Consider the following 27,956-nt stretch of genomic DNA (forward strand, 5'->3'; position numbering starts at 1 on the left):
ATTCTGCACATGAAATGCTTTAGTGCAGAACTTAGTGCAAAAACAATGCCGTGATTCCACAGTCTTAACATAAGAGCAAGATTCAGTTAAAATGTCTTTGTTTTTATTCTCTCTATTGCTGCTTTTAGGAATGTTGTATGGCTATTCCTCTTTCCCAAATTATCTTCATTGAAGAACAAGCAGCCGGGATAGGAAAAAGGTAGTACTGTGAGTTTGTAGCAAAATCTGTTATGCTGGGGACAGTCGCTTCCCTGGGTTATTTGGAATATTCAGTATTTCACAAGCATCCAATCCATAATGCATCCTTATTTCCCTTTCTCAGAAGCTTATTCAAGGATGAGTGGGGTTCTCGGCAGTGGCGCCCTGTGGAATACAGGAGAGCCTTCAGATGTCTATGGAAAGTCATATAAATGTTTATCTCCTCTGATGGGAGAGCATTCCACATGGCAGGCACTACTACCGAGAAGGCTCTCGGCCTGGTTACCTGTAACTTCACTTCTCTCAATTAGGGAACTGCCAGAAGGACCTTGGAGCTGGACCTCAGTGTCTGGGCTGAACGATGGGTGTGGAGACGCTGTTGTTCTAATTTGTTCTACGATACATGTAACCCACCTTGGGTCTGCTTGTGAAGGGTAGACATATAAGCTGAATTGATCTTTTTTTTTTTTAAAAAAATAATCTTTATTACTTTTAAGACTTACAAGAAAAGAAAAGAAAAGAAAAGAAAAAAGGCGAGAGAAAAAGACAAAATAGAGCAGAAAAGAAAAAAGAAAAAAAGAAAGAACAATACAATAAACAATACCATAATACAATAAACAATACAAAACACAACCTTAACACACTAAACTGAACAAAACAAAACAACAACAATTTAAAAACATATCTTCATTACTCTATCTTTCATTCCCTTATTTCATCGACCTCCTCTCACCTCCCTTTTTGTATTCCACTTCTGTTACTTGTTTCAGCAATTCCTTTCCATCTTTCTCTATTTTTATCATTATGAATATCTTAACATATATTTTACCTTATTTTCCATTAATACTAAAGTACTTATTTATACTTAACTCCATATAACATTTCTGCTAAAGCCATAAAGTTTCATTCCAACAATTTTCAAACACTCATTAATTTTACAATATTTCTTTATATAAACTTTAAACTTTCCCAATCTTCTACCACCATCTCTTCTCCCTGGTCTCGGATTCTGCCAGTCATTTCCGTCCATTCCATATAGTTCATCAACCTGGAGATCTTCTGTCCGAGGCTCTTAAATCTTTTCCAAGTCCCTTCTGCAGTTCTTCTTCATATTCTTTGATGCTGAAGTTGCTGAAGAGCAGGTCTCGGGGGGGCCCCCGACCCAACCATGCCCCCATCCCCTCTCGACAGGCCAGCCAACTCTCCACAGCTAGAACCAAGGTCCATACAATATCTCAAATCATGTTTCAAGGCTCCTCCAGATCCAAAACATATAAGCTGAATTGATCAGCCTATTGCTGTAGTCTCTAGTAGTGCTGGCTATTTAGTCCAGGGAGCTTGGCACGTTTGTCTTCCATGAGAATTGCAGCTTTTCCATTAGTGGCCATCAAGGTAAAGGTAAAGGGACCCCTGACCGTTAAGTCCAGTTGCAGACGACTCTGGGCTTGTGCGTTCATCTTGCTTTATTGGCTGAGGGAGCCGGCGTTTGTCTGCAGACAGCTTCCGGGCCATGTGGCCAGCATGACTAAGCTGCTTCTGGCGAACCAGAGCAGCACACGGAAAGGCCATTTACCTTCCCGCTGGAGCCGACCTTCTGATTGGCAAGTCCTAGGCTCTGTGGTTTAGACCACAGCGCCACCTGCATCCCGCTGGCCATCAAAGTATCTTGTAAAAAATATTATCATTTACCTATGTGCAGTGTGATAGCGTGGGATGCGGGTTGTGCTGCGGGTTAAACCACAGAGCCTAGGACTTGCAGATCAGAAGGTCGGCGGTTCAAATCCCCGCGACATTGTGAGCTCCCGTTGCTCGGTCCCTGCTCCTGCCAACCTAGCAGTTCGAAAGCACATCAAAGTGCAAGTAGATAAATAGGTACCTGTCCGGCGGGAAGGTAAACGGCATTTCCATGTGCTGCTCTGGTTTGCCAGAAGCAGCTTAGTCATGCTGGCTGCATGACCTGAAAGCTGTACGCCGGCTCCCTCGGCCAATAAAGTGAGATGAGCGCCACAACCCAGAGTCGGCCACGACTGGACCTAATGGTCGGGGGTCCCTTTACCTTTACCTTAGTGTGAAAAGCAGTGACAGTGCACAACTACTGCACTGTCCTCCAAGTTGTGATTGTACTGCTGCTTGCTGGAACCAGGTAGGGCAGGGCAGAAGAAGCACTCGCTTGGTGGCAGCCGCGGGTACGGCTACATGCACACCTTTGCCCCATTACCATCCTAGCACTTCTGTCATCAACGCCGTACCCCTCTCCATCCCTGTCCCAGAAGGTAGGAGGGTTGGCACTGGCAGAGGCTGCTGTGCCTAACCTCATGGGTATGTTTAGCCTGGTGAAGAGGAGACGGAGAGACGATACGATAGCAATGTTCAAATATCTAAAGGGCTGCCGCGTGGAGGATTGGAGGAAGCTCCAGTGGCTAGGACCCAAACCAATGGATTCAAGTTACCGTATTTTTCGCCCTATAGGACGCACTTTTTCCCCTCCAAAAATGAAGGGGAAATGTGTGTGCGTCTTATGGGGCGAATGCAGGCTTTCGCTGAAGCCTGGAGAGCGAGAGGGGTCGGTGCGCACCGACCCCTCTCCCTCTCCAGGCTTCAGGAAGCTATCCGCAAGCCGTGGGAGCCCGCGGGAGTTCCCCCCGGGCTCCCCCGGCTTGCGCAGAGCTGCCTGCATCCCGAAGCCCCGGCGCGCTGAGCAGTCGCGCCGGGGCTTCGGGTAGCTCTGCGCAAGTCGCGGGAGGGCTCCCACGGCTTGCGGAGAGCAGCCTGTTCTGGGGGCTGGGGTCAGGGGAAGTTCGGGCTTCCCCCGCCCCAGCCTCACGCCTTGGGGGGGGGGGAAATAAATTTTTTTTTCTTAATTTCCCCCCCAAAAAACTAGGTGCGCCTTATGGGCCGGTGCGCCCTATGGGACGAAAAATACAGTATAAGAAAGGAGATTCTGACTAAACATCAGAGCTGTTTGATAGTGGAATGGACCCCCATGAGAGGTGATGGGACTTCCTTGGTTATCTGCCATGTATGCTTAAATTGGGATTCCTGCATTGTAGGGGGTTGGACTAGATGGCCCTAAGGGTCCCATCCAGTTCTGCAATTCTATAAGTTCCTTTTTGTCTGCCTTGAATCTCCTGTCACATATATAGAGAGATGAAATATTCTGAAAACTATTTGTTGTTTAAAATTCTTAACAACTGAATGAACTCTTGAAAATTTATAAGAAACATGTTATATTACATTCCACCAGCTATATTTTTAGCCTGTGATAAAAGACAAGACAAAACTTTAAAAATCTACATTTGTTAATATTTAGGAAGCGGCCTTGCTTTTTTATAACTACAGGGCACATAAAGATTTTCTCTCTTCCTCTTCCCATCTCTTCAGTGCGAAAATAGTGGTTCATCTTCATCCAGTACCTTCCAACAAGGAGCCTGGCCCTTTCCAGAGTAGTAAATACTCGTATATCAAACTTTCTTTCAAAGAACATGGACAGATTGAGGTATATATGTATTTTTAGCCTGATGGGGGTGAGGTGATATTGGGATGGGTTTTATAAATTTCATTTGTGTAAAGATAAAGCCTGGTTAAAATGAAATTTTTGCAAGACTTAAATGGGTAAAAATAAATCATTATACAGGTATTACTGTTTATTACTATTGTGTCTTGCTTGTAACATGCTGGTATGGACTGCTAAACTTTTGAGATCTGTAAAGGTAAGTGATGCAGTAAAACTCAGTCCTTTGAGAAATTACTTTTATGAAATTGCTTTTATTTAGAAAATACTAAATATATTTAAATCAGTTTCAGTGCATCCTTGGAATTAACCTCCCTCCTTTCCTCCTTTCTTTTTTTAAACCTCTGCACAGTTCTACAGAAGGCTATCGGAAGAAATGACTCAGCGGAGGTGGGAAAACATGCCTGCTTCTCAGACCATTGATGTTACCAGAGGCTCGCAGGTGTTTATGCAGTTTCTGATTATTGGACCTCTGCTTTCAAATAAGCATTTCAATAAGTATCCTTTTTGCTTTATGCAGCTGCTTTATTATGCAACAATCTCCCCCCCATCCCAAAATGTTAATTGAAATTGGCTATTTTTGACAGGTAATGTAAGCTGATTATATAGTTGCATTTAGACATAGCACTAAATGAGGTGCACTAAATGTGCACTGACGTGCACAGCCTTTCCTGACACTGTCACAGTCGTGAGAAGACCCGACAGGGCCTGTCTCAGGCCACAGAATATTTAGGGGGCCCGACCCCTCCTTGAAATTTTTTTTGCGGGGGGACTTGCACCCCTCTGGATGGCGCCCCTGGTTGTTTCTAAATACACCCCATGTCCAAGATCTCACAGATGTTATAAGGCAGGCACAGACTTTAGGTAAAGGTAAAGGGACCCCTGACCATTAGGTCCAGTCGTGGCCGACTCTGGGGTTGCAGCGCTCATCTCGCTTTACTGGCCGAGGGAGCCAGCGTACAGCTCCCGGGTCATGTGGCCAGCATGACGAAGCCGCTTCTGGCGAACCAGAGCAGCGCACGGAAACGCCATTTACCTTCCCGCCAGAGCGGTACCTATTTATCAACTTGCACTTTGACGTGCTTTCGAACTGCTAGGTTGGCAGGAGCAGGGACCGAGCAACGGGAGATCACCCCGTCGCGGGGATTTGAACTGCCGACCTTCTGATCAGCAAGTCCTAGGCTCTGTGGTTTAACCCACAGCGCCACCCGTGTCCCTACACATTTGTTTAGCTCCCAGCAATTGAAATACCTTCTCAGAAATGGCTGCTGTGCAGCTGGATGCTGGCTTTTTTGGGGTGGGGCTTTGTCCTTCTGGGGCCCAGCCATTATCTCATCAGGGCCTTACTTGTGTCCAAAAGGAGGGAACTCTAAGCACTTCCTTCATAACCCTTTTGTCGTTGTATTTTTTTTTTCAGACAGGGAGAATAAGAGCTGCAGGAATTGTAGGTATTGAGAGAAAATTAGAAGAAAGAAGAAAAGAGATGGATAAGAACATTTCCGAGGTGAGTAATATTGGAATTTCATGTGCAGATTTTTTTGGGTAACTCTTTGAGTCGTTGGAAGCTGCTGATAGGGAGAGTCTGTAAATATATTTGGATCACAGTCATTGTGTTTGGGAGCCAGATGTGTTATATGTTTAAAAATATATAATTTTTAAATAGGACCGGTGCTTACGGGCTTTTGCAAAGGATGTATCCCCCCTCTACAAATGCAGTTATTGCACTTTTTACGCAGCTGTAGCACAAGATATAGGTTTCTTATCATGAAGTGAATGCTTCTTTTGTGGAAAAATTCTTTTCCTCCGGTGCTTGCATAGTGTAATTTGTTATTCAGGAAAGTTAAGTTAACGTTAGTTTAAGTTGTCTGTTGTTGCTTCAGTTTTCTGTGTGCTGCTTAGAGATAGTTTTAATAAATTAAGTGGTATAGAAATTATATGGTCAAAATGCCACTGACCACTGGTCCTGTTAGCTAGGAATGATGGGAGTTGTAATTCTAAAACATCTGAACTGCCGAGTTTGCTTATTCCTGCTATATAGCAATCCTTTCCTCCTCCATTGCTTTGGACAAAGATATTGCCATGGTATCACTGGATCAGGCCTGGCCGACTCAAAACATTGTACACAAAGAAAAAATGCAGGCTTTTCCAAATTGTCCGAAGAGACCCAAAAGCATTTTCTAAGGGTTAGAAAAACAAAGAGCCGTTTAAGGCCATATGAACGCAGCCTAGCTAGTGGCAAGGGGCAGAAGGAAGAAGTGGGACTGGGAATTCTATAAACATGAGGGTTTATCTTTCCTAATAATTTGCTTCCTGGTATTTGTAACAGCTTGTTTTTGTTTATCAGTTCTGGCTATTGTGATTTTTTGTTTCTGGTGGTAGAATTTCCTTGTTTTCAGAACAAGATTATACCCACATCATTGTCACTCCTTATTGTTGACTGCAACAAATTGATCTCTGTCGTTTTTATAAGGATTTACTTACTCTCCTCTTTTTACAACTGGCACATACAAATTTAGGGTGGAGCTGAACAATATAGGAGCCCCTTGTTTCCTGCTGATCTTCCCTCCCCATGTAGTAAAAGTGGTTGCATTATAAGATGGTGTGTTGCATTATAAGATGGTTTTCCACCTCCATTATAAGATGGTTTTCTTATAATGCAGGTTTTCCACCTCCTTCCCGCTACACTTCACCCCATGAAGTAGATTGGGAAAGGGTCATCTTACAGCACAATGACTATTTATTTATTTATTTCCAAGCATTTCTATGATGATTAATATTTCAAAGGTCTCTAAGCAGACATGCAGTATGTTCTCTTAAACTGTGTGGTGGCGCTGTGGGTTAAACCACAGAGCCTAAGACTTGCCGATCAGAAGGTCGGCGGTTCAAATCCCCGCGACGGGGTGAGCTCCTGTTGCTCAGACCCAGCTCCTGCCAACCTAGCAGTTCAAAAGCGCTCGTAAGTGCAAGTAGATAAATAGGTACTGCTCTGGCGGGAAGGTAAACGGCATTTCCGTGCGCTGCTCTGGTTCGCCAGAAACGGCTTAGTCATGCTGGCCACATGACCCGGAAGCTGTACGCCGGCTCCCTCGGCCAATAAAGCGAGATGAGCACCGCAGCCCCAGAGTCGGCCACGACTGGACCTAATGGTCAGGGGTCCCTTTACCTTTACTTATCAGGGAGGGCTGGTGGAGGAAGAGCCATGAGGCTATTGTTTGCATCCGAAGCAGCCAATTTTCTTGTGCCACCAGTAGAGAATCTGCCTTGTATGCAGAAGCTTCTAGGTTCAATAACCTGCAGCTGCCGATAGGGCTGGGAGACAGCCCTGTTTGAAATCCAGAAGTGTTTGCCTGTCAGGGTAGACAATACTAAACTAGATAGATCAATGTTCTGACCCAGTATGAGGAGATTTTCTGTGCCCCCGTGTTGTTCTCTTCCACTCTGTTTATCAGAGGATAAAAGAAATCAAACTGTGGATGTTGAAAACATAGGGAAATCTGCTTTGCACTTATCAATCGGTTTACTTCATAACTTGTGCCCTGCATTACAGAATGGGTTTCCTGCACCTGCTGGTTGCTGCTGATAAAAATTCATTCCCTTAGTTCTTTGTTTTTCTGAGGAAATTCCTGTTAGGTGTGTGCACATTCTCCTTTGTACTTGGGTGTGAATCAATTAGACAGGGGAAGAATTATTTACAGCATGCCCTTTATTTATCTAGATCTGTTTTTCTCTCTTTGCTGGCTTGTTTTTCTGCATGTTACTGACAACATGCATAAGATGCTAAAGGTTTGATCATTTCAATTAGGTTAGAATAGTGAATTTGGTGAATAATTGGGGAGGCAATGTTGCATGCAATAATGTCTCGTTAAATGCTTCCGGATTTTGATGAGATGTCAGGTTTATGTTTTTTCAGTTCATGGTTTTAAATTGTTTGCAATACTTGTGTTGGCTTTAGCTGTTTTGATTTCCCCCCAATTAGTTTTAGTGTTGTTTGTCAGGTTGTTTCATATTGTATTTTTAATGGTCTGCAAACTGCCCAGAGAACTCCAGTTATGTGGGTGGTATACATCTGTAATTATTCATTACATTTCTAACCTGCCTTTTCTTCAGGGAACTCATAGATGGCATACGTGGTACTTTCCTTTTTTAATTAGCCTTGCCTATGAATATTTAAATATAAGTACAAGCTTTTGAAATCTGAGTATGAAAGGTCATTTACTGCCAACCCTTGACTTAAAATGACCCCACCCTCTTATCTGGAAGGTGAGGACCTCTTAACGCACAGCATGCTATTCATACAGAAACAGTCTGCTCAGGTTACAAAGCACAGGGCTAGAATCTTAAATACAGTTTTAAAGCACATGGTCTTACAATGCTAGAAACTACCGTATTTTTCGCTCTATAGGACGCACTCCCCTCCAAAATCTGCCAAAAATTAAGAGGAAATGTGTGTGTGTCCCATGGAGCAAATGCAGGCTCCTTGGCTTCAGCAAGAGCAACGCGATGTCTCCAAAGCGCAGAGGGAGTGCTCCCTCCGTGCTCCAAAGGCTTCGCGTTGCTTTCGCTGAAGCCTGGAGAGCAAGAGGGGTCGGTGCTTCAGGTAGGCCGCCTGAAGCCTTCAGAGCGCAGCGCGACTTCCTGCTGCACTCCGCAGGCTTCGGGTTCCTTTTGCTGAAGCCGGGAAAGCAAGACTCTCCTGGCTTCAGCAGAGAGAGAGAGCTGCACAGCGCCCCTTCAGCGAAGCGGGAGGAGAAATGGAAGGGGCTCCGTTTCTCCTGCCGCTTCGCTGAAGGTGCGCTGAGCAGAGAGGGGGAGATTTTTTTTCTTCTTGTTCTCCCCCTCTAAAACAAGGTGCGTCCTATGGTCCGGTGCATCCTATAGAGCGAAAAATACGGTAATTATTTTCAGGGCTTTGATTTTGGAGGAAAGGCAGAGGGGAAGAAATATTTCAATGATGCAATGAGTCTGTCTTTCTAGAAGTGAGGAACACATTACCAAGTGTGTGTCTGATTATTGCAGGCTTTTGAAGACCTCAGCAAGCTAATGGAAAAGGTAAAGTATCACTTTTTACCTCTCTGAATTTAAATTGGCTAGGCCCCATGCAGAGAACCATGAGTAAGCAGAATGTTGTGCATGCCCAGCTGAATGTTGCAGGTAACATGTGATGGTGTCTGAAGGATCCTCTTCTAACTGGGTAAGAAGCAGGGGTGTGTGGCTTAGGCTCCACCCCATCCCATAGCAAATCATCTTGGAGGAAGTCGTGATTGAATCTTCTTACACTAATGCTTAGCATTACATTTGTGAGAGAAGGAACGCTCAGTCTGAGTCCAGAAGCTCCCTTTCTCTAGCTATCACCTTGTGTTAATAGTTGGGGTACTTCCAGACAGTCTGTTTATCCTGATTTGTTTGCAGAGAGATTGGGTGTTATGTCAAAAGAAGTGTTACTTCACGTGTTCCAGTGCGTTTCCTTATGGCAAAAAAATCCAACATTTTGGAGAAGTGGGTTTCTTGTGCAAGACTACCCAATCAAATCTAATTGTGCAGCCTGAATTGGTTAGGTTGTGACTGAATCCTACCTGAAATTAGCCACAGTCTGGAAGTGGCCATGATTAAATCTGCAAGATGTCCTGCATGGAAGCCCCTCAAAGCTTGATTCTGCATCAGAGGCGCATGGCGAAGTGTTCTGTCTAAAACAGCTGTGTCTTGTCTCTCTGCTGTGTCTTAATAGGCTAAGGAAATGGTGGAACTGTCCAAATCGATTGCTAACAAGATCAAAGAAAAGCAAGGTGACATCACGGAAGATGAGGTCAGTTAATAATTTAATGCGCTAGACGCCAATGCACTCTGAGAAACACGGACTTAAGCTGCCATGGTAATATATACAATGCTGCCAAACTCTGAATTGGTAATATGGCCTAACAAATGCTAGTGATCTATGAAACTTCATCGCAGTGCTTTGCCTCATCCATGCCCACAACCTCGCCTATAGTTGAAAATGAGCTTGCACATGCACCTATAGTTTTCTCTCGCTCACTCCCAATAATGCTGGTACAGTGGTGCCCCGCAAGACGAATGCCTCGCAAAACGAAAAACGCGCAAGACGAAAGGGTTTTTCGGTTTTTGCGTTGCTTCACTAGACGATTTTCCCTATGGGCTTGCTTTGCAAGACGAAACGTCTTGCGAGTTCTTGCGAGTTTGTTTCCTTTGTTCCTTTGTTTCCTTGTTTTCTTAAAGCCGCTAAGCCGTTAATAGCCGCAAAGCCGCTAATAGCCGTGCTTCGCAAGACGAAAAAACCGCAAGACGAAGAGACTCGCGGAACAGATTAATTTCGTCTTGCAAGGCACCACTGTATTGATGCTTAATTTATTGGCTGTCTCCCGAACTTTGGAATAGTCTCATGAGAAATCTGTCCTAACTGCCTTGGGGATAAGCTAGCTGAGGGTCTTCCTTGCAAGTACCGTATTTTTTGCTCCATAGGGCGCACCAGACCATAGGGCACACCTAGTTTTTAGGGGGGGAAATCAAGAAAAAAAATCTTATTTCCTCCCCAGCCCCAAAGAGCAGTGTACAGGCTAAAGAAGCCATAGCCCCGTGTAGCCTCTCCCTGCCGGAGGGGCTGCACAGAGCTATCCCTGAAGCCTGGGGAGTGAGAGGGGTCGGTGTGCACCGATGCCTCTCGCTCTCCAGGCTTCAGCGAAAGCAACGCAAAGCCTCCGGAGCACGGAGGAAGCGCTCCCTCTGCGCTTCGGAGGCTTCGCGTTGCTATCGCTGAATCCAAGGAGCCTGCATTCGCTCCATAGGACGCACACACATTTCCCCTCAATTTTTGGAGGGGAAAAAGCGCGTCCTATAGAGCGAAAAATACGGTAGATTGATTTCCAGGAGAGCAGTCTTTTATAGGTGAGGAAAAGGTGACGGCAGTGTCTTTCCTACTTGGGGAATGCTATCAGCATCCACTTCCTCTACATGCTGAATCCTGGCCATTTCCTACTCCCAAGCCTTTCTTTGCTTGGCCTCCTGAAAACAGCACCTGTTCTTTGCTGGGCAAGGGGTATGACAGGTGCATTTCATTTTCCTTGGGGAATTTTAAGAGTGAACTTGAGCGGAGATGGGAGATGGGTCATAATTTTGGCAGACCTATGACTCCTCAGTTATCTCCCTGTTTTAGTACATTAGGAACTTCCTAGTACTTCTAGAACTTCCGTCCTAGGGAATGAAACAACTCCCATACGAGGAAAGGTTGCAACATTTCGTGTTGTTGTTGTTTTTATTTAGAGAAAAGGCAAGTAAGAAGCAACAGTGTGCTGGTCCCGGGGGGGGGTGGGTTATCATGCGGCATGGTCTAAGTCCGGTCCTAGGTCGAGGGTATGGAGGCTGTCCGTCAGGGGCGAAGCGAGGTCCAAAGCGAGGAGTCGGGCGTGGTCAGGAACTCAGGAGAGCAGGTCAGGGTGCCAGTAGGAACAGGTTACCAGCGATGTTGCTCCCGCAACCTGGGACTGGGCTGATTGGCCTTTATCTCCTCTGAGGCCTAGGGCGGTCCCAGCCCACAGGTGACTTGCCCCTCCTGACCTTAAGGCGAGCACTCCTCCTGAGAGAACTTAGTTCCCTCCGCCTCTCTGCCCTGAGCCTCTGCAGCTCAGGAGAGGCTGGAGGGTTACTGGACCCAGAGGCAACCTCACCTTCACCTGACGGGGCTGAGAGTGGAGCACCTGCAGGCAATGGGTCCTCAATCACCTCCTGAGCCAGAGTGGATTCATCTGCTCCTGAGGATCTGGCACAGGTGCGGGCCCTTCAGATTCAAGCCCCTGCCCCGGCTCAGCCGGCCCTGGAGGCGGGGACTCCTGTGCAGGCTGGGATTCCTCAGGTTCAGCCTCTGAATCAGATTCCCAGGCCATCACAAACAGGACTGAACTGCATAACATGATGCATGATATAGAGAAAGGGGATGAAGATAAGTTCCCCCACCCCACCTCATAACATTGGAACTTAGGAACATCTGGTGAAGCTGAATGTTGAAAGATCCAGGTTGGGCAAACTGCCCACAGGAGGAAGTGATGGCTGGCCACCAACTTGGATGGCTTTAAAAGAGGATTAGACAAATGTGGAGGACGAGGCTGCCGGCTGCGTTCTGTGTACTTCTGAATACCAGTTGCTGGAAACCACAGGAGAGGAGGGTTGCTGCTGGACCTACTTCCCATAGGCATCTCTGCTTGAGCAACAGGACTCCTCCCTTCTACCTTGTGTGAGCCTTGCACATCCTAAATCGGCTCCAGAGGGTTGAGAGAACCCCTAGAACAGATTTTGGGTGCATGCAGTACACGGAGAGGGGGTTAAACTTCCATTGTGCAAGGAGAAATCCTTGCTCTGATGGAATGTTTGCCATAGCGCTATGTTGAATTTGACCCTACAAGAACAGGACTCTGGGCTAGATGGGGCACTGGCCTGGACCAGCAGGCTCTTCCTATGTTTGTTCATCTATCTGGGATGCATCTGTTTGTTAAGAATATGGCATCTTGTTTTTGGTATACGTTTTATTGAAAATTTAAACAAAACATATTATCCAAAAACATGTCATCCTTAATCCCCCCCTCCCCATTTTGTTACATCTTTAAATACTTTGTAAAGGGTTCCCATTCATCTTTGAAGTCACAATTATCCTTGTCCCATAGCTTATGTGTCAATTTTGCCAGTTCTGTATAGTCCATCAGTTTTTCTTGCCATGATTCTTTTGTTGGAATTTCTTCAGTCTTCCATCCTTGTGCTATCAGGACTCTCGCAGCCGTTGTCGCATACATGAAGATGTTTTTCAGCTTTTTTGGCAGGTCTTTCCCTACGATCCCTAACAAAAATGCTTCAGGTTTTAAAACAAATGTTAGATGGAACATTTTCTTCAATTCATTGTATATTATTTCCCAAAATTTTTAAATTACAGTGGTGCCCCGCAAGACGAATGCCTCGCAAGACGAAAAACCCGCTAGACGAAAGGGTTTTCCGTTTTTCGATGCGCTTCGCAAGACGAATTTCCCTATGGGCTTGCTTCGCAAGACGAAAACGTCTTGCGAGTCTTGCGAGTCTTGCGATTTTTTTCGCTTTCCCCCCCTTTTTCTAAGCCGCTAAGCCGCTAATAGCCTTTTAGCCGCTAAGCCGCTAAGCCGCTAATAGCCACTAAGCCGCTAATAGGGTTGCTTCGCAAGACGAAAAAACCGCTAGACGAAGAGACTCGCGGAACGGATTATTTTCGTCTTGCGAGGCACCACTGTACATTACAATCCCACCAATGATAAAATGTTCCCTCCTTTTTTTTTACACTTCCAACATATATTTGAACTAGTTTTGTACATTTTCCCTAACTGCACTGGTGTCATATACCATCTGTACATCAACTTCGTATAATTCTCCTTCAACAAGGAACAGTCTGTAAATTTTAGATCAGTTTTCCATAATTTTTCCCAATCTTCCATCATAATGTTGTGACCTACATCTTGTGCCCATTGAATCATGACTGATTTTACCTCTTCATCTTTCATCTCCCATTCTAATGGTATGCTGTATGTGGCCTTCAGTAATTTCACTTTCCCTTCATTCACTTCCAAAGAATATGGCATCTTAGCCCGTATTGTTATTCCTCCCACCCTCTCCTATTTCCACAGACCATCAGGTTTAAATCATACCTGTTGAGCATGGGCATAGCTAACCCAGTCACCAGGGAAACACATGGATCCGGAACACATTTCCATATGCAACTGGCAAAGCAATTAGCTGGCATTTTACAGGCACCTTTAGAGGTAAGGCACTCGAGAATCTTAATTTATGTCATATTTACTATGCATATTTTATATTCCTGTGCATATTTACTTTGGACTAAGTATGTAGGCATAGGATTGTAGCCATAACACACTTGATCAAAATTATGACCGAAGGCCTTATTCTGTCCAATTAGTAGATTAATCAAGGGCACATTTTAAATCTTTGGGGAATTAAATAATAGGACTGTGTTAGAAGGGCACTCTAGTAGGCAACTTACAGTTTTAAAAACAACACAAAACAAAGCTGGCATTTCTTTTAGTTAGCATTCCAAAGTAGCAGATCTTGCATTTCACATTGAAATTTCCACAACTTTTTTAGCAGTAAGAGCCACAGGCAACAGAGGCTGACACTGCATACAAGCAGACATTTATGTGCTGTGCTGTGCGTGCAATTTCTCAGCCTCATCTAACATGATTGTGCATGCACAGCCTTATTTTTAAAAATAAAATTCCACCTCATCAGCTGTTTTAAGAGGGGGAATGAGGGATGGAAACAGTCCCATTTCCTCACTATATGGTGATCAACAGGAGTTCAGGTTTTTAAAAGTAGGGGCTGAGCACATGTAGCCCTGATGTCTCTGTACATGCTCTGTTGAATCAGAACTATTGCTAACATGCTTCTTTAAAATGTGGACTTTCTTCAGTGGTGATACTCCTTTGTGAGCAGATTTAAACAATAGGTACCACAGTATAATTTTTCAATCCAATGATAAAGATGTATAATGGATATTGAAGGAGAACTGGGAAATTGCTCAGAAGCTACATTATTTGCCTCTCTTACCACTGCCGAGTACACAGGAGATCCACACTGGCAGTGTTTGTAAAAAGGTAAAGGTTAAGGGACCCCTGACCATTAGGTCCAGTCGTGGCTGACTCTGGGGCTGCAGCTCATCTCACTTTATTGGCCAAGGGAGCCAGCGTACAGCTTCCGGGTCATGTGGCCAGCATGACTTAGCCGCTTCTGGCGAACCAGAGCAGCACACAGAAACGCCGTTTTCCTTCCCGCCAGAGCGGTACCTATTTATCTACTTGCACTTTGACGTGCTTTCGAACTGCTAGGTTGGCAGGAGCAGGGACTGAGCAACAGGAGCTCACCCTGTCGCAGGGATTCGAACCGCCGACCTTCTGATCGGCAAGTCCTAGGCTCTGTGGTTTAACCCACAGCGCCACCCGCGTCCCTTGGCAGTGTTTGTACATCACTTTAAATCATGGTAAGCTTAACTATGGTTGAAAGGGGAACATGCATTGTGCTGTTGCACAGGGTGAAAAATCACAGGACCTTCACTCCTCCCCTGCTTCTACCATGCTGCTGGGAACTAAGCCATGATTTGGTTTTGTCCAACCCAGGCTCCTAGCTTGGCTTTCTCCAAACAAACCACAAGTTGTAACCAAGATTCTTGACTTAACATCCATCATTTGTTTAGAGAAAGCTAACCACAAATCTGGGTTTGGATGTGATGCCAAGCCATGCCGGTGGCTTAGCGGCACAGCAGCAGAAAGAAGGAGCAAAGCATCTGTGATTTTTCACTCCATGCACATTGGCTTAACTATTGTTTAAAAGTAAGATATGAAGCAGGCCCTTGAATCATTGGAGCAGTGCCAAATAGAAAAAGAAGATGTCCTTTTAGAAACTACTGACAATTTTCCAGGAATATGTTTACTGCAGCTTCTGTGCCATTTGCATTTCCAGATACAGTGGTACCTCAGGTTAAGTACTTAATTCGTTCCGGAGGTCCGTACTTAACCTGAAACTGTTCTTAACCTGAAACACCACTTTAGCTAATGGGGCCTCCTGCTGCCGCCGCACCGCCAGAGCATGATTTCTGTTCTCATCCTGAAGCAAAGTTCTTAACCTGAAGCACTGTTTCTGGGTTAGCGGAGTCTGTAACCTGAAGCGTATGTAATAATAGTAATAATAATAATTTATTATTTGTACCCCGCCCATCTGGCTGGGTTTCCCCAGCCACTCTGGGCGGCTTCCACAGAGACCAAAAATACACTAAAATGTAACCTGAGGCGTATGTAACCCGAGGTACCACTGTATGTTTTCTGCTTGGGCATGTTGATGTTGTCAACTAGCCAATCGTATTTTCTTAGAGACAGCAGGCTGGATGTTCCAAATTGGTTCTCTCTTACCAACTGATATTGTGTCCACAGGAGCGGGGAGGAATAATGTCACTCACAGAGGTTTATTGCTTGGTGAATCGTGCTCGAGGCTTGGAGGTGAGGAACAATGACCTTGTTGCATTTCCTCAAAAGTTGGCTTGATCAACTTAATGCTTCTCCAAGTAGCCAAAACTGAAATGATGTTGTTTCTGTAGGAGATGGGGAAATATTTCTTCCCTTTGGTGTCTAGCTGTTCCCCTTTTCTTTAAAAGAACATTATAAAAATAGTGCTAACAAGACAGGATAATTTTCCAGAGTAAATTCCATCCAATAATGTGCTACAGAACAATGAAGTGGGGATGTCTTGAAGGCATTAAGGCGGGGGCGGGCGTACCTTTGACCTTCCAGATGTTCTTGGACTCCAGCTCCCAGCACCTCTAGCCAGGATGGCTAATGATCAGGGATTATGGGAGTTCCAGCAACATCTGGAGGTCGACTGGACCTTGCATTGAGTTCCCAAGATTCCATGGTGAAGCACTGGGCAGTTTTTAGTAATTTTGAAATAAAATGAAGGCTTGTAAAATACCTGAAGCGCAGTTACATTCTGAGGGCATGGAGATGGATGTCAATAAATTTTTAAAAATATGCGGAGCGAGTGAGCAAAACAGATTGGGAAGAGAAGATTTAAAAGTTTTGCTATTCGCATAGCTGAAGCCTGTTGCATGAGAGCCAGAAGTACTGTCAGCTTTATTTCTTGCAGACTGACTAGCATGAAAGGGCCAAAAGGAATACTTTCTGAATTGCACAGATGTCTTGCATTGCAGAGCAGCCAGATAAGTCCACAGAGAGCGAGAGCAGTCTATTCCAACTATTATGCATTTCAGATTACGAGACCTACAAGGCTAGCACATAATACGCAACTTGGCTTGAAACATAAGCTAAAGAGCATTCGGTGTGTTCTGCCATCACTGCAGTAAAACTTGGGTTTCTTTGATTTGAGCTCAACAGACTGGTGACTGTTTAGGCCAGTAGTGAGGAACATGTGGCCCTTCAGTTGCTGTTGGACTACAATTCCCATCATCCCTATCTGTTGGCCATGTTTACTAGGAGCAATGGGAGTTGTAGTTTAGCAGCGTTTGGAGGGTCACAGGTTTCCCATGCTTGGTGTGTGCTATGAGGTCACTGGTATTTGTCATGTTACAGAATGCCAGCAGAACATTGAAACCAAATAAATGTGTGTTTCAAATTATATGGGGCCTTTGTCCTATGAGACTACTATACTCCTTTCCTAATGTGTCGTTTGACTCGGAGACAATTCCTATGACTGTATTTTCAGGTGTAAATGTCCACATGGGTAACGTATAAACCACTCCTACACGTGTGGTTACCTTCATTATTTCTTAGGATTTACCTATTCTTGTTTGAAGGAGGAGTAGGGATTGTTAATACATGTAAGCACTATTCATATTTGAATTGACACTGATGTATTTTACTGCTTCTGTATTCACACCACAATGCAAAAAAAAAGTGTTCTAGGAGGCAACTGTGAGAATAAGACATGCTTGCAATGTGATTAACGTAACTGAGTTCTCACCCCCTTAGCTGCTCTCGCCTGAAGATCTAGTAAATGCGTGTAAGATGTTGGAAGCACTAAAATTACCTCTCAGGTGAGAATCTTTAGAATTTAATTCTAACTCATCTTTTTCCCTGTCCCCCAGAAATGGTATGATGGGGCTTGTTCTCCCATCGTCCTTCCAATATGCGGACTTTAGAACCAAGAAGTAGCACGAAGCGACCAGGCACATGGCTGCAGTTATGCTGTCTTCTTTCAAATGCCCACTTAGGGTTTGGAGTTTGCCTCGTCCTTACAAACTGATTTTTTGAAAAACCCAGCAGGTGTATGTGAGCTGTAGTTGTCAAGTAGTGTGGGTGCATATCTACATTTCTGAAGGTCATGGTGTTAAGTCTTTCTTCTTGCCACCTGATGATGGTGATGTTGATGATGGTGATGTTGATGATGATGATGATGATGATGATGATAATAATAATAATAATAATAATAATAATAATAATAATAATAGATTATTTATACCCCGCCCATCTGACTGGGTTTCCCCAATCACTCTGAGTAGCTCCCAGCAAAATACAGTAGTACCTTGGTTTGCATACGTCTTGGTTTGCATACATATTGGATTACAAGCACGTCAAACCCAGAAGTACGTGTCCCAGTTTGCAACCTTTTTTTGGACTACAACCCTTGGGGGGGGGGGATGACGAACAAATTTTTTTGGGAGGCCCCATTGGTGAAAGCGCGCCTTGCGTTACCACCTGTTTTGGTTTACAAACAGACTTCTGGAACAGATTATGGTTGTAAGCCAAGGTACCACTGTAGTAAAAACCACGATGAAACATCAAACATTAAAAGCTTCCCTAAACAGGGCTGCCTTCAGATGTCTTCTAAAGGTCAGATAGTTGTTTATTTCCTTGACATCTGATGGGAGGATGTTCCACAAGGCTGGTGCCACTACCGAGAAGGCCCTGTTCAGCAGCGAATGGGGACCTGATTCAAAGGAAATAGTTGAAAGCGCTGCTTCCTTGCGTACTCAGGATTGCAGAAACCACACCAGGCTAGAGAATCAGTTCTTTACTACCTTGCTCTTATATCTTTTAAACAATATCCTGAGGAAGGGAGTGGGTCACATCCACACTGTACATTTAAAGCACATTACTTCCCCCAAAGAATCTGTAATTTTTAAGGGTGCTGGGAATTGGAGGAATGTGAGCGGTAAACTACTGTTGTTGTTGTTGAGCATTCTTTGGGGGGAGCAGTGTGCTTTAAATGTATTGTGTTGATGTGACTGGAGGAGCTAGTTTCAGGTGTGGGGCATCTGGAATGAAAGTCCTCATGGCTCTTTGTGCTGTGGGGACAGATGGGGCAAGGGAGTCTTAGGAGGGCTCCTTAAGCCACAGCACAGGTTGGCAAACTAAGGCCCGGGGGCCGGATCCGGCCCAATCACCTTCTAAATCCGGCCTGCGGACGGTCCAGGAATCAGCGTGTTTTCACATGAGTAGAATGTGTCCTTTTATTTAAAATGCATCTCTGGGTTATTTGTGGGGCATAGGAATTCATTCATTTCCCCCCCAAAAAATACTCCGGTCCCCCACAAGGTCCGAGGAACAGCGGACCGGCCCCCTGCTGAAAAAGTCTTCTGACCCCTGAGCCACAGGATGGTGAAAGGAAGTAGGACAATGAAAAGCAGGATGGAGATATGAAGAAGAAAAGGGAAAAAACAGAATTGAGACTGTGCGCCTTTTGAAAGAAAGGAAGTTGGCAAGATTGTGGAGAAACCTGCCCGTTGAGAATTCTTCTTTCTTAACCTCCTTGTGACCTGGAAATGCTAAGGGACAAGAAGGGCCCATAAAGCACTGGGGATAGTCGTAATTGGGACTAAATTTTACTTATCAATTTGAGCTAATCAACCAATTCTTTGGCTACAGGCTTCTAGTTAAGGTTTGTATTTTTCCTCGTCTCGAGTTTAGGCTGCGTATATTTGACAGTGGCGTTATGGTGATTGAGCTCCAGTCCCACAATGAAGAGGAGATGGTGGCTTCTGCCCTAGAGACAGTATGTAAACGCTTTATTTTCTCAAGCAATCTGTTAAAGAAAAGAGATGCTTTTTGTTGTTGTCGCCAAGCTTCAAATCTATGTCCTGTTTCCTTTTGTAAATCACACATGCACCGAGACCCACACGTTTTTACATGCCAGAAGAATAGACACCCACCTGCTTCAAGCTCAGCATAGCTGGATACAGTCAAGACAGATCTCTTGCCTCTGTATTCCCATTGCCTGACTCTTTGCAAAAGATGGGTAGTTTTCTGCAGTATTTGTCCCTTGTTCCTGATGTATATTTTGCTCCAGGAGGCTTAGGTTGGTCAGAATCAAGTGTACACTTCCAGATACATTTGCTAGATACATTTGTTGTTGTTTAGTCGTTTAGTTGTGTCCGACTCTTCGTGACCCCATGGACCACAGCACACTAGGCACTCCTGTCTTCCACTGCCTCCTGCAGTTTGGTCAAACTCATGCTGGCAGCTTCGAGAACACTGTCCAATCATCTCATCCTCTGTCATCCCCTTCTCCTTGTGCCCTCCATCTTTCCCAATATCAGGGTCTTTTCCAGGGAGTCTTCTCTTCTCATGAGGTGGCCAAAGTATTGGAGCCTCAGCTTCAGGATCTGTCCTTCCAGTGAGCACTCCGGGCTGATTTCCTTAAGAATGGAGAGGTTTGATCTTCTTGCAGTCCATGGGACTCTCAAGAGTCTACTCCAGCACCATAATTCAAAAGCACCAATTCTTCGGCGATCAGCCGCCTTTATCGTCCAGCTCTCACTTCCATACATCACTACTGGGAAAACCATAGCTTTAACTATACTGACCTTTGTTGGCAAGGTGATGTCTCTGCTATATACACTACTGCTGGTTAATGAGCCACCATAGCTGCTAGAGGGCTGTGAAAATTTGTGTCCCCATGACTCGTCTCCCCATATACTATATGAAACCAAAGAGGCACATTGTTTGCCAGATGTGATTCCCCACCCCAGCTCTCCTACCCTACTAAACTGTGTTGATCCTGTCCCACCAACCTCCATCTCTGCTCCCTTTCCCAGCCGGACAGCTGCCAAAAGGGGCAAGAGGCTGCAAAACCCCAGCACCTCCCTTTCATGTCAACCCCTACTTTGAGCAGGGGTTGGACAGAATGGCCTCCCAATACCCTTGCCAGTTCTGTGATTCTGGTGTCAAAACAAGTGTGCCCGTGCATATAAAGAGTATAGGATATGGTACATGTGTTCTCACCCTGCAGCCATGACTACTTGTGTATTTTTGCTGGTGGAATGGCTCTGAAAGCATACTGAGAAAGTTCTGCTGGGATATCTGTCGCAGGAGCAGGCTATCTTACCTTCCTCCAGTGCCGTAATAATAATAATAATAATAATAATAATAATAATAATAATAATAATTTTTATTTATACCCCGCTCTCCCCAGCCAAGGCCGGGCTCAGGGCGGCTAACAAGCAATAATAAAAACAAGTTGAATGAATACAACTTAAAAACAAGATTAAAATATAACAATTAAAATATTGAAACATTAAAATATTAAGATGCAGCCTCATCACAGGAGGAGAAAGGAAAAAGAAAAAAGAGAGGGAGGGAATCAAATTGGCTCCAAGCCAAAGGCCAGGTGGAACAACTCTGTCTTTCAGCAGAAGATTTCCAGTACAGGTTTTTACCCGAGGTTTCTTAAATCCTAACTAAATGTTTGCTAAGCAGGAAAGGCCTGGTATTTGACCTGCAGGTTAGGGACGCATGCCTACTTCAAAGGACTTCCTGTTACTGGAGTGGAGGGGTGGGACTGAAAAAAACGACCGCTGCTTCACAAGTTGTGAAGACGAATTGTTCCATCACATTTTCTGTAAAGAGCTATGGCTCGTTTTATATGAGGCTATCCTACCTTTCGTCTTGCCACAAACCCGAGAAGTGGGTTAAGGTGAGAGATGGTGACTTTCTCAGGGCCACGAAGAGATCATCATAGCAAAACAAGGATTTGAATCCAGGGCTCCATAATCAAAATCCAGCACTCTCCATCCCTTCATCATTTAGCAGATACTAAATGTGCAAAATCAGACACAGTGTTCCTTATAACATGTGAGAGCTGTATCTGTCTTTGGGACAGTGTATAATTGGAACCACAGTTGTACTGGATCACCATACCATGGATGCACAGTTTACACTTATTTTAAAAGGGGGGGGGGAGAGAGAAAGAGAGAGACCATCATGACTCTTACATATTACAGATTACATGCCATGTACAGACCTCTCTACCTGTTGAAGTGTGTGTGCATGTGTATGTATAATTGTCTTAATTTAAGGATAAATTTGTGAGGTTGCAAAACTATTGTGTCAGTCACATCTTTTGAAACACGATGAAAAGAAAGCATTTAAGCTACCGTATTTTTCTTTTCTTTTTTTTAAATGATATTTTATTAAAGTTTCAAAAAAAGATTACAAAGGTGATAAGAAAATAGAAAAAAGAAAACAAATAATACAGAATACAGAATAGAAAAAAAGAAAAAAAACAGTTAAAAATAAGTCCATCTTTCAATGTCTTGCCTTTCATTTACTTGTTTCCCTGACCTCCTCACACCTCCCTTTTTTGTATTCTATTTCGAATGGTTAATTCAGCAAATCCTTTCCCTCTTTGTTTTTATCTTAGTTCTTTATCTTAACATATTATAACCTTATATTTTCATCTATTAACAAGTCATTTTTACATACTCCTTTTTAACATTGTTGCTAAAACCGCTTCATTTCATTCCGACATCATTTTAACATTCATTAATTTTCCAGTGTTTCTGTAAATAGTCCTTAAATTTCTTCCAATCTTCTTCCACCAACTCTTCTCCCTGGTCTCGGATTCTGCCAGTCATTTCCGCCAATTCCATATAGTCCATCACTTTCATCTGCCATTCTTCCAGAGTGGGTAAATCTTGTGTCTTCCAATACTTTGCAATAAGTATTCTTGCTGCTGTTGTGGCGTACATAAAAAAAGTTCTATCCTTCTTTAACACCAATTGGCCGACCATGCCCAGGAGAAAGGCCTCTGGTTTCTTCAAGAAGGTATATTTAAATACCTTTTTCATTTCATTATATATCATCTCCCAGAAAGCCTTAATCCTTGGGCACGTCCACCAAAGGTGAAAGAATGTACCTTCATTATCTTTACATTTCCAACACTTATTATCGGGCAAATGATAGATTTTTGAAAGCTTGACTGGTGTCATGTACCACCTGTATATCATTTTCATAATATTCTCTCTTAATGCATTACATGCCGTGAATTTCATACCTGTGATCCACAACTGTTCCCAGTCAGCAAACATAATGTTATGTCCAACATCTTGTGCCCATTTAATCATAGCAGATTTAACCGTTTCATCCTGAGTATTCCATTTCAACAGCAAGTTATACATTCTTGAAAGTATCTTAGTTTTGGGATCTAGCAATTCTGTTTCCAATTTTGATTTTTCCACCTGGAAGCCAATTTTCTTGTCCAAATTGTAAGCCTCCCTTATTTGATAATAATGAAGCCAATCTCGCACTTTGTCTTTTAGTTTCTCAAAGCTCTGCAATTTCAATTTATCTCCTTCTTGTTCCAGAATTTCCCAATATTTCGGCCATTTGGCCTCCATATTGAGCTTTTTCTGGGCCTTCGCTTCCAAAGCTACCGTATTTTTCGCCCTATAGCATGCACTTTTCCCCCTCCAAAAATGAAGGGGAAATCTGTGTGCGTCCTATGGGGCGAATGCAGGCTTTCGCTGAAGCTTGGAGAGCAAGAGGGGTCGGTGCGCACCAACCCCTCTCGCTCTCCAGGCTTCGCGCAGCTCTCCACAAGCCGTGGAAGCCCGCGGGAGTTCCGGCAGGGCTCCCTAGGCTGCGGATAGCAGCCTGCTACCCGGAGCGCGGGGCGCGCTGAAGCTGCGGCTGGGGGGGGGGAACAATTTCCCCCCCCTTTATTTCCCCCCCAAAAAACTAGGTGCGTCCTATGGGCCGGTGCGTCCTATAGGGCGAAAAATACGGTATGTCTACTTCTTGGTTATTTTTGTAGGGAAGATCAATCCAATTAACACATAAATAGCTAATAGTATTTGAACTTCAATGAACATTAAATTAACACAAAATGTTATGTAAATAAGTTTACAAATGGTATGTTGGTCACTGTGGAATTACCCATGCAAAGCTTTTATTTTATCATTTTTGTCCTCTAGGTCTCTGAAAAGGGATCTCTTACAGCAGAAGAGTTTGCCAAGCTCGTGGGAATGTCTGTACTTTTAGCTAAAGAAAGGTAAGCAAATAAACAACAAATTTTCCTTCATTTTTAATGCCTCAAGACATCTATTAAAAATAACACAAGTACTTCTTTTTCTTTTTCTAGGCTGCTTCTAGCTGAAAAGTTGGGCCAACTTTGCAGAGATGATTCTGTCGAAGGCTTGAGATTCTACCCAAATTTATTTCTCACACAGAGTTAATGATGGGTTAGCTCTGTCTTCCCCTCCGTTCAAATATGCTTGCCACATGTAGGCTGGACCAAAAGAAGCCAGATGATCTACCTTGTGATGGTGCACAAACATTTCCTGAGGTGGCGGTGGGCCCTATGTGGAAAGAGGAAGAAAGGGGAACATAAAAGTGTGCATAAATTATGTTATGTTACAACTGTGTGCAGGTTGTGTGGGATAATTAATGCAGAGGACTAATTTGAAACTTTTTTCTTAAGAGGACAGATTTGATACACTAGAAATATTGTGCTGTTAAATTACAGAGGAAGGCAGTTAAGTGATTCAGGAAAGGTGGGGTTGTTATTGTGACCTACTTGCAAGAGTAGACAGAGCACAAAACGTGCTGTTTGCTTAGTACATTTTCCCCTATTCCATTTTTACTATGGACTTTGTATCTACAACTCCAAAGCAATTATGTTTTCAGTAGCGTTAGAAGAAGATCACTGGTGTGAACGAAACAAGATACAGAGTGTGTTTGCCCTTTCCAGTTACTACTGAATAATTCAATTTGAAAGTGCCTACATTTCAGGGGGGAAATCTTCCTGGGTATGTTTGCCTATAAACTTTCTTCAGAGGAAGGATTAATTTGTATTATAAAAAACGTAGACACCAGCGTGTTGCTTTGTGCTGAATGTTAAGACAATAAGCATTGTGAACTCAGATTTCCTTCCTTTCATTCTTTTGATTCTCAGCTCCATGATTTTGCTATTTTGGTTTTCTTTTGCCTAGCTATGAGGAATTCTGCCAGCTGCCTTTTTAAAATACTCTTTCTTTAAAAAACAGTCATTCATTTGAGCACCAATTCTCTATCAGGGTGGAAGTTATCACTGCGTCGGTGTCTATGAAAAGACAAACCCATTTTAATAGGGAGAATTCCTTAGCGTCATATGCGATGTGTTCTTACACCATTATTATGTTTTACCAAATACCAGTAATCCTATTGGAGTTGTGAGTTTGCTTTGTGTTCTGGAAGATGTGTCATTATAATGTCTGAAATGAATAGATATTTTAAGTACAGCTGCAATATTTAGTTTATTAATTGGCTAGATTGGCTGATTAAAAACCTTTTGATCAACTAAAAAGTTGTCTCATATTAATTTATCAACATAAGAAAGAGTCCCCAGAAAAACTGTGGTTTCAAGTCACGGGGAATTTCTTCCTCCACTCTCCAAGCAGGAATGTGTCACTTAAAACATGTGCTGTCGTTTGTCCTGTGGCACCAACTGGGATGGGGCAGGGATAGCAGGATCTCTGAGAGGGAAATTCCCATAGTAGACAAGGAGTCAGCTGGCCAGCTGAACCAGAGGCAGAATAATAATCAGGGGGTTGAACTCTGGCCCCAGTCACTAAGGACACGCTGCTGTTTGCACTAGTGTAAATAGAGCACACACTTTCATCTTCTCATCCGGAACAAGAACCATACAAATGACTGATCCCACCCCTCTTTAAAAGTTAAGCAGGAGGGGGGGTGTCAAGTGTTGGGACAACATCTTAGTTACTCTTCCGTCATGTACCTTGGAGCTCTGTTGTAGGCTTATGAATCATGTCCCCTGTAAAGGTAAAGGACCTCTGGGCGGTTATGTCCAGCCAAAGGCAACATGGGTGCGGCGCTCATCTGACTTTAAGCCAAGGGTGCCGGCGTTGGTCCACAGATAGCTTTCCATGTCCCCTGTACCTTGAGCTAATGCCTAGACCGTGTGCTGATGTCTTCAAGAAAACACTTGGTTTTCCTGGAACTAAGAGTCTCAGTACCGTGTCCCGAGAGTAGGAATCGGAACATTCACCGACTTAAAAACACAGGTTCCATGCTTCTTCCTCTTCAAAACTATTTTAATCACATGCACACTTAACGCAGGCATACTTGTTTAACTAACTTAAAAAAATTAATTGATTAACAGTCTTCGGCTGTTAACGTATACACAATTTCCTCTGAGCAAGGTTCGTTGAACACGGTGAACCTCATTATTAGGTCAACATGCATAGGATTGACTGCCATAGAATACAAATTGTAATGTAATAAAAGAAGCAATAAAAATGCAGTTCAAACACAATATGAATATTTTAATGTGATGGATGTGCCGTCTCCTGTCTTCAGCCATAAATCCACACAGACCACGGATCTTACTATATTATTGTTAAATGGACAAATAAAGCAATTTGTTAGAAGTTAGTCCTGAAATATATTTGCTGTATAATATTGTGAATCACCAACAGGTAGATCTCACCACTGTTTCCCCCTTGTTAAAGCTTTCTATTAAGGGCTTTTGACTAATTGGTATGGAAAAACTACTTTGTGTAACAGGCCCTGGTACTACATCTTTTTAAATAGGGTGTTTTGTCACTGTTTCCTTCAAGAAACTGCTGATTGGGGTTTTGTGGGGTTATGAAAAGAACTACAGACGCTACATAAATCAACAGCTTTTAGCATTCATGTTGGGGGGGTGTCTCTGTGAAAGATAATCTCTACATTTCAGAAGTAGGAAAATGGAAGTTTTGTTATGCGAGGCAAGACATGGAGCACACTTCACATGACCAAGCTGTGAGTGGAACAGTACTTCACACAATTTGACATGTGCATTATTTCCCAAATTGGTGCCCTCCATATGTGTTGGACTCCCAACTCCAACCAGGAGCGCCAACTTGAATAAAATATTGGGTGGCCCAGTAAGGTTACCATAACTTCCATCACAGAGCTTCAGTATGCTGATGACAACGGAGTGTGCACACACAGAGGATGACCTCCAAACCGTCTTAAATATCTTTGCAGAAGCTTACGTAAAGCTTGGCATATCGCCCAACATCCAAAAAACCAAAGTGCTGCACCAAGAAGTAACAAAATAACCCCTGTGCAGCGCCACAAATCCAACTCAATGGTGTAACATTGGAAAATGTTGGTCACTTCTACTTGAGCAGTTATCTTTCCACAAGGGCCAACACTGATGCCAAAATCCAGCATTCCCTGAGCTCTCACAGTGCAGCTTTCTCTTGAATAAAGTGCAGAGTGTTTGAGGACCGGGACATTTGCAGGGAAACCGAAATGCTTGTTTACAAAGCTATTTTACTATGAACCTTATGTATGCTTGTGAAACGTGGGCCACTTATAAACATCATCTCCAACTCTTCGAAAGATTCCAGCAACGGTGTCTCAGAAAAAAATTACATATCACTTGGGAAGACAGACAAACTAATGCCAGTGTACTGGAATAAGCAAATATCACCAGTGTTGAAGCAATGATTCTTCAACTTCAACTTTGTTGGACTGGTCATGGTCGGATGCCTGATTATTGTCTTCTGCAGCAACTACGGTGGTACCTCGGGTTAAGTACTTAATTCGTTCCAGAGGTCTGTACTTAACCTGAAACTGTTCTTAACCTGAAGCACTTTAGCTAGTGGGGTTTCCTGCTGCTGCCACGCCACCGGAGCACAATTTCTGTTCTCATCCTGAAGCAAAGTTCTTAATCTGAAGCACTATTTCTGGGTTAGCGGAGTCTGTAACCTGAAGCGTATGTAACCCGAGGTACCACTGTACTCTATTCCGAACTTCAAAATGGAAAGCGTAATGCTGGTAGTCAACAAAAGAGGGTCAAAGACTCTCTAAAGGCAATTCTTTAAAAATGCAGTATAAACACCGACAAGTGGGAAACACTGGCCTGCGAGCGCTCCAATTGGAGAACAGCCATTACCAAAGGTGTTGTGGACTTTGAAGATGCTCAAACTCAGGACAAAACATGCTAAGAAGGCGGCACACGTGGCAAACCCTCACTGTGATCAACTCCTGCCTGGAAACCAATGTCCTCACTGTGGAAGGATGTGTGGATCCAGAATTGGCCTCCACAGTCCCTTACGGACTCACTGTTAAGACCACGTTCAAGCAAGACAACAAACGAGGTGATCGCCAAAGAAGATGAAGATGGCACACACATCATTTGAAGGGCAATGCCCATTACCTTGGCGACCCCTCATTTTTTTGGGGTGGGGCGAAGGGACCTCTGCATAGCTGTCAACTTTCCCCTTTTATTGCGAGGAATCCTATTCGGGGATCCCTATTCCCCTGTTCAGGGAAGTTTTTAATATTTAACACTGTATTGTTTTGAATACTTGATTGGGAGCCGCCCAGAGTGGATGGGGAAACTCAGCTAGATGGGTGGGGTATAAATAATTTATTATTATTATTATTATTATTATTATTATTATTATTATTATTGAATTTCCTTTTAAAAAAAGGGA

The 27,956-nt window shown here is 43.7% G+C and overlaps 1 protein-coding gene across 1 annotated transcript in view; it reads left to right on the top strand.

The window, feature by feature from the left end:
- Nucleotides 1-24,811, top strand: part of VPS36 (vacuolar protein sorting 36 homolog) — a gene marked incomplete at its 5' end in the record, with an annotated part of 180,141 nt that extends 155,330 nt beyond the window's left edge. Inside the window, 12 exons of the mRNA XM_083606648.1 lie at nt 129-199; nt 3,580-3,694; nt 4,062-4,151; nt 5,127-5,213; nt 8,726-8,758; nt 9,435-9,512; nt 13,357-13,491; nt 15,670-15,735; nt 17,221-17,285; nt 19,159-19,243; nt 23,442-23,518; nt 23,609-24,811. Coding sequence (XP_083462774.1) covers nt 129-199; nt 3,580-3,694; nt 4,062-4,151; nt 5,127-5,213; nt 8,726-8,758; nt 9,435-9,512; nt 13,357-13,491; nt 15,670-15,735; nt 17,221-17,285; nt 19,159-19,243; nt 23,442-23,518; nt 23,609-23,702 — 996 coding nt within the window. The 3' untranslated portion in view covers nt 23,703-24,811. The remainder of the gene's footprint in view (nt 1-128; nt 200-3,579; nt 3,695-4,061; nt 4,152-5,126; nt 5,214-8,725; nt 8,759-9,434; nt 9,513-13,356; nt 13,492-15,669; nt 15,736-17,220; nt 17,286-19,158; nt 19,244-23,441; nt 23,519-23,608) is intronic.
- Nucleotides 24,812-27,956: the final 3,145 nt, after the last annotated feature.

This window comes from Podarcis filfolensis (genome assembly GCF_964270895.1).
Source record: "Podarcis filfolensis genome assembly, chromosome: 3".
Taxonomy (NCBI): Eukaryota; Metazoa; Chordata; class Lepidosauria; order Squamata; family Lacertidae; genus Podarcis; species Podarcis filfolensis.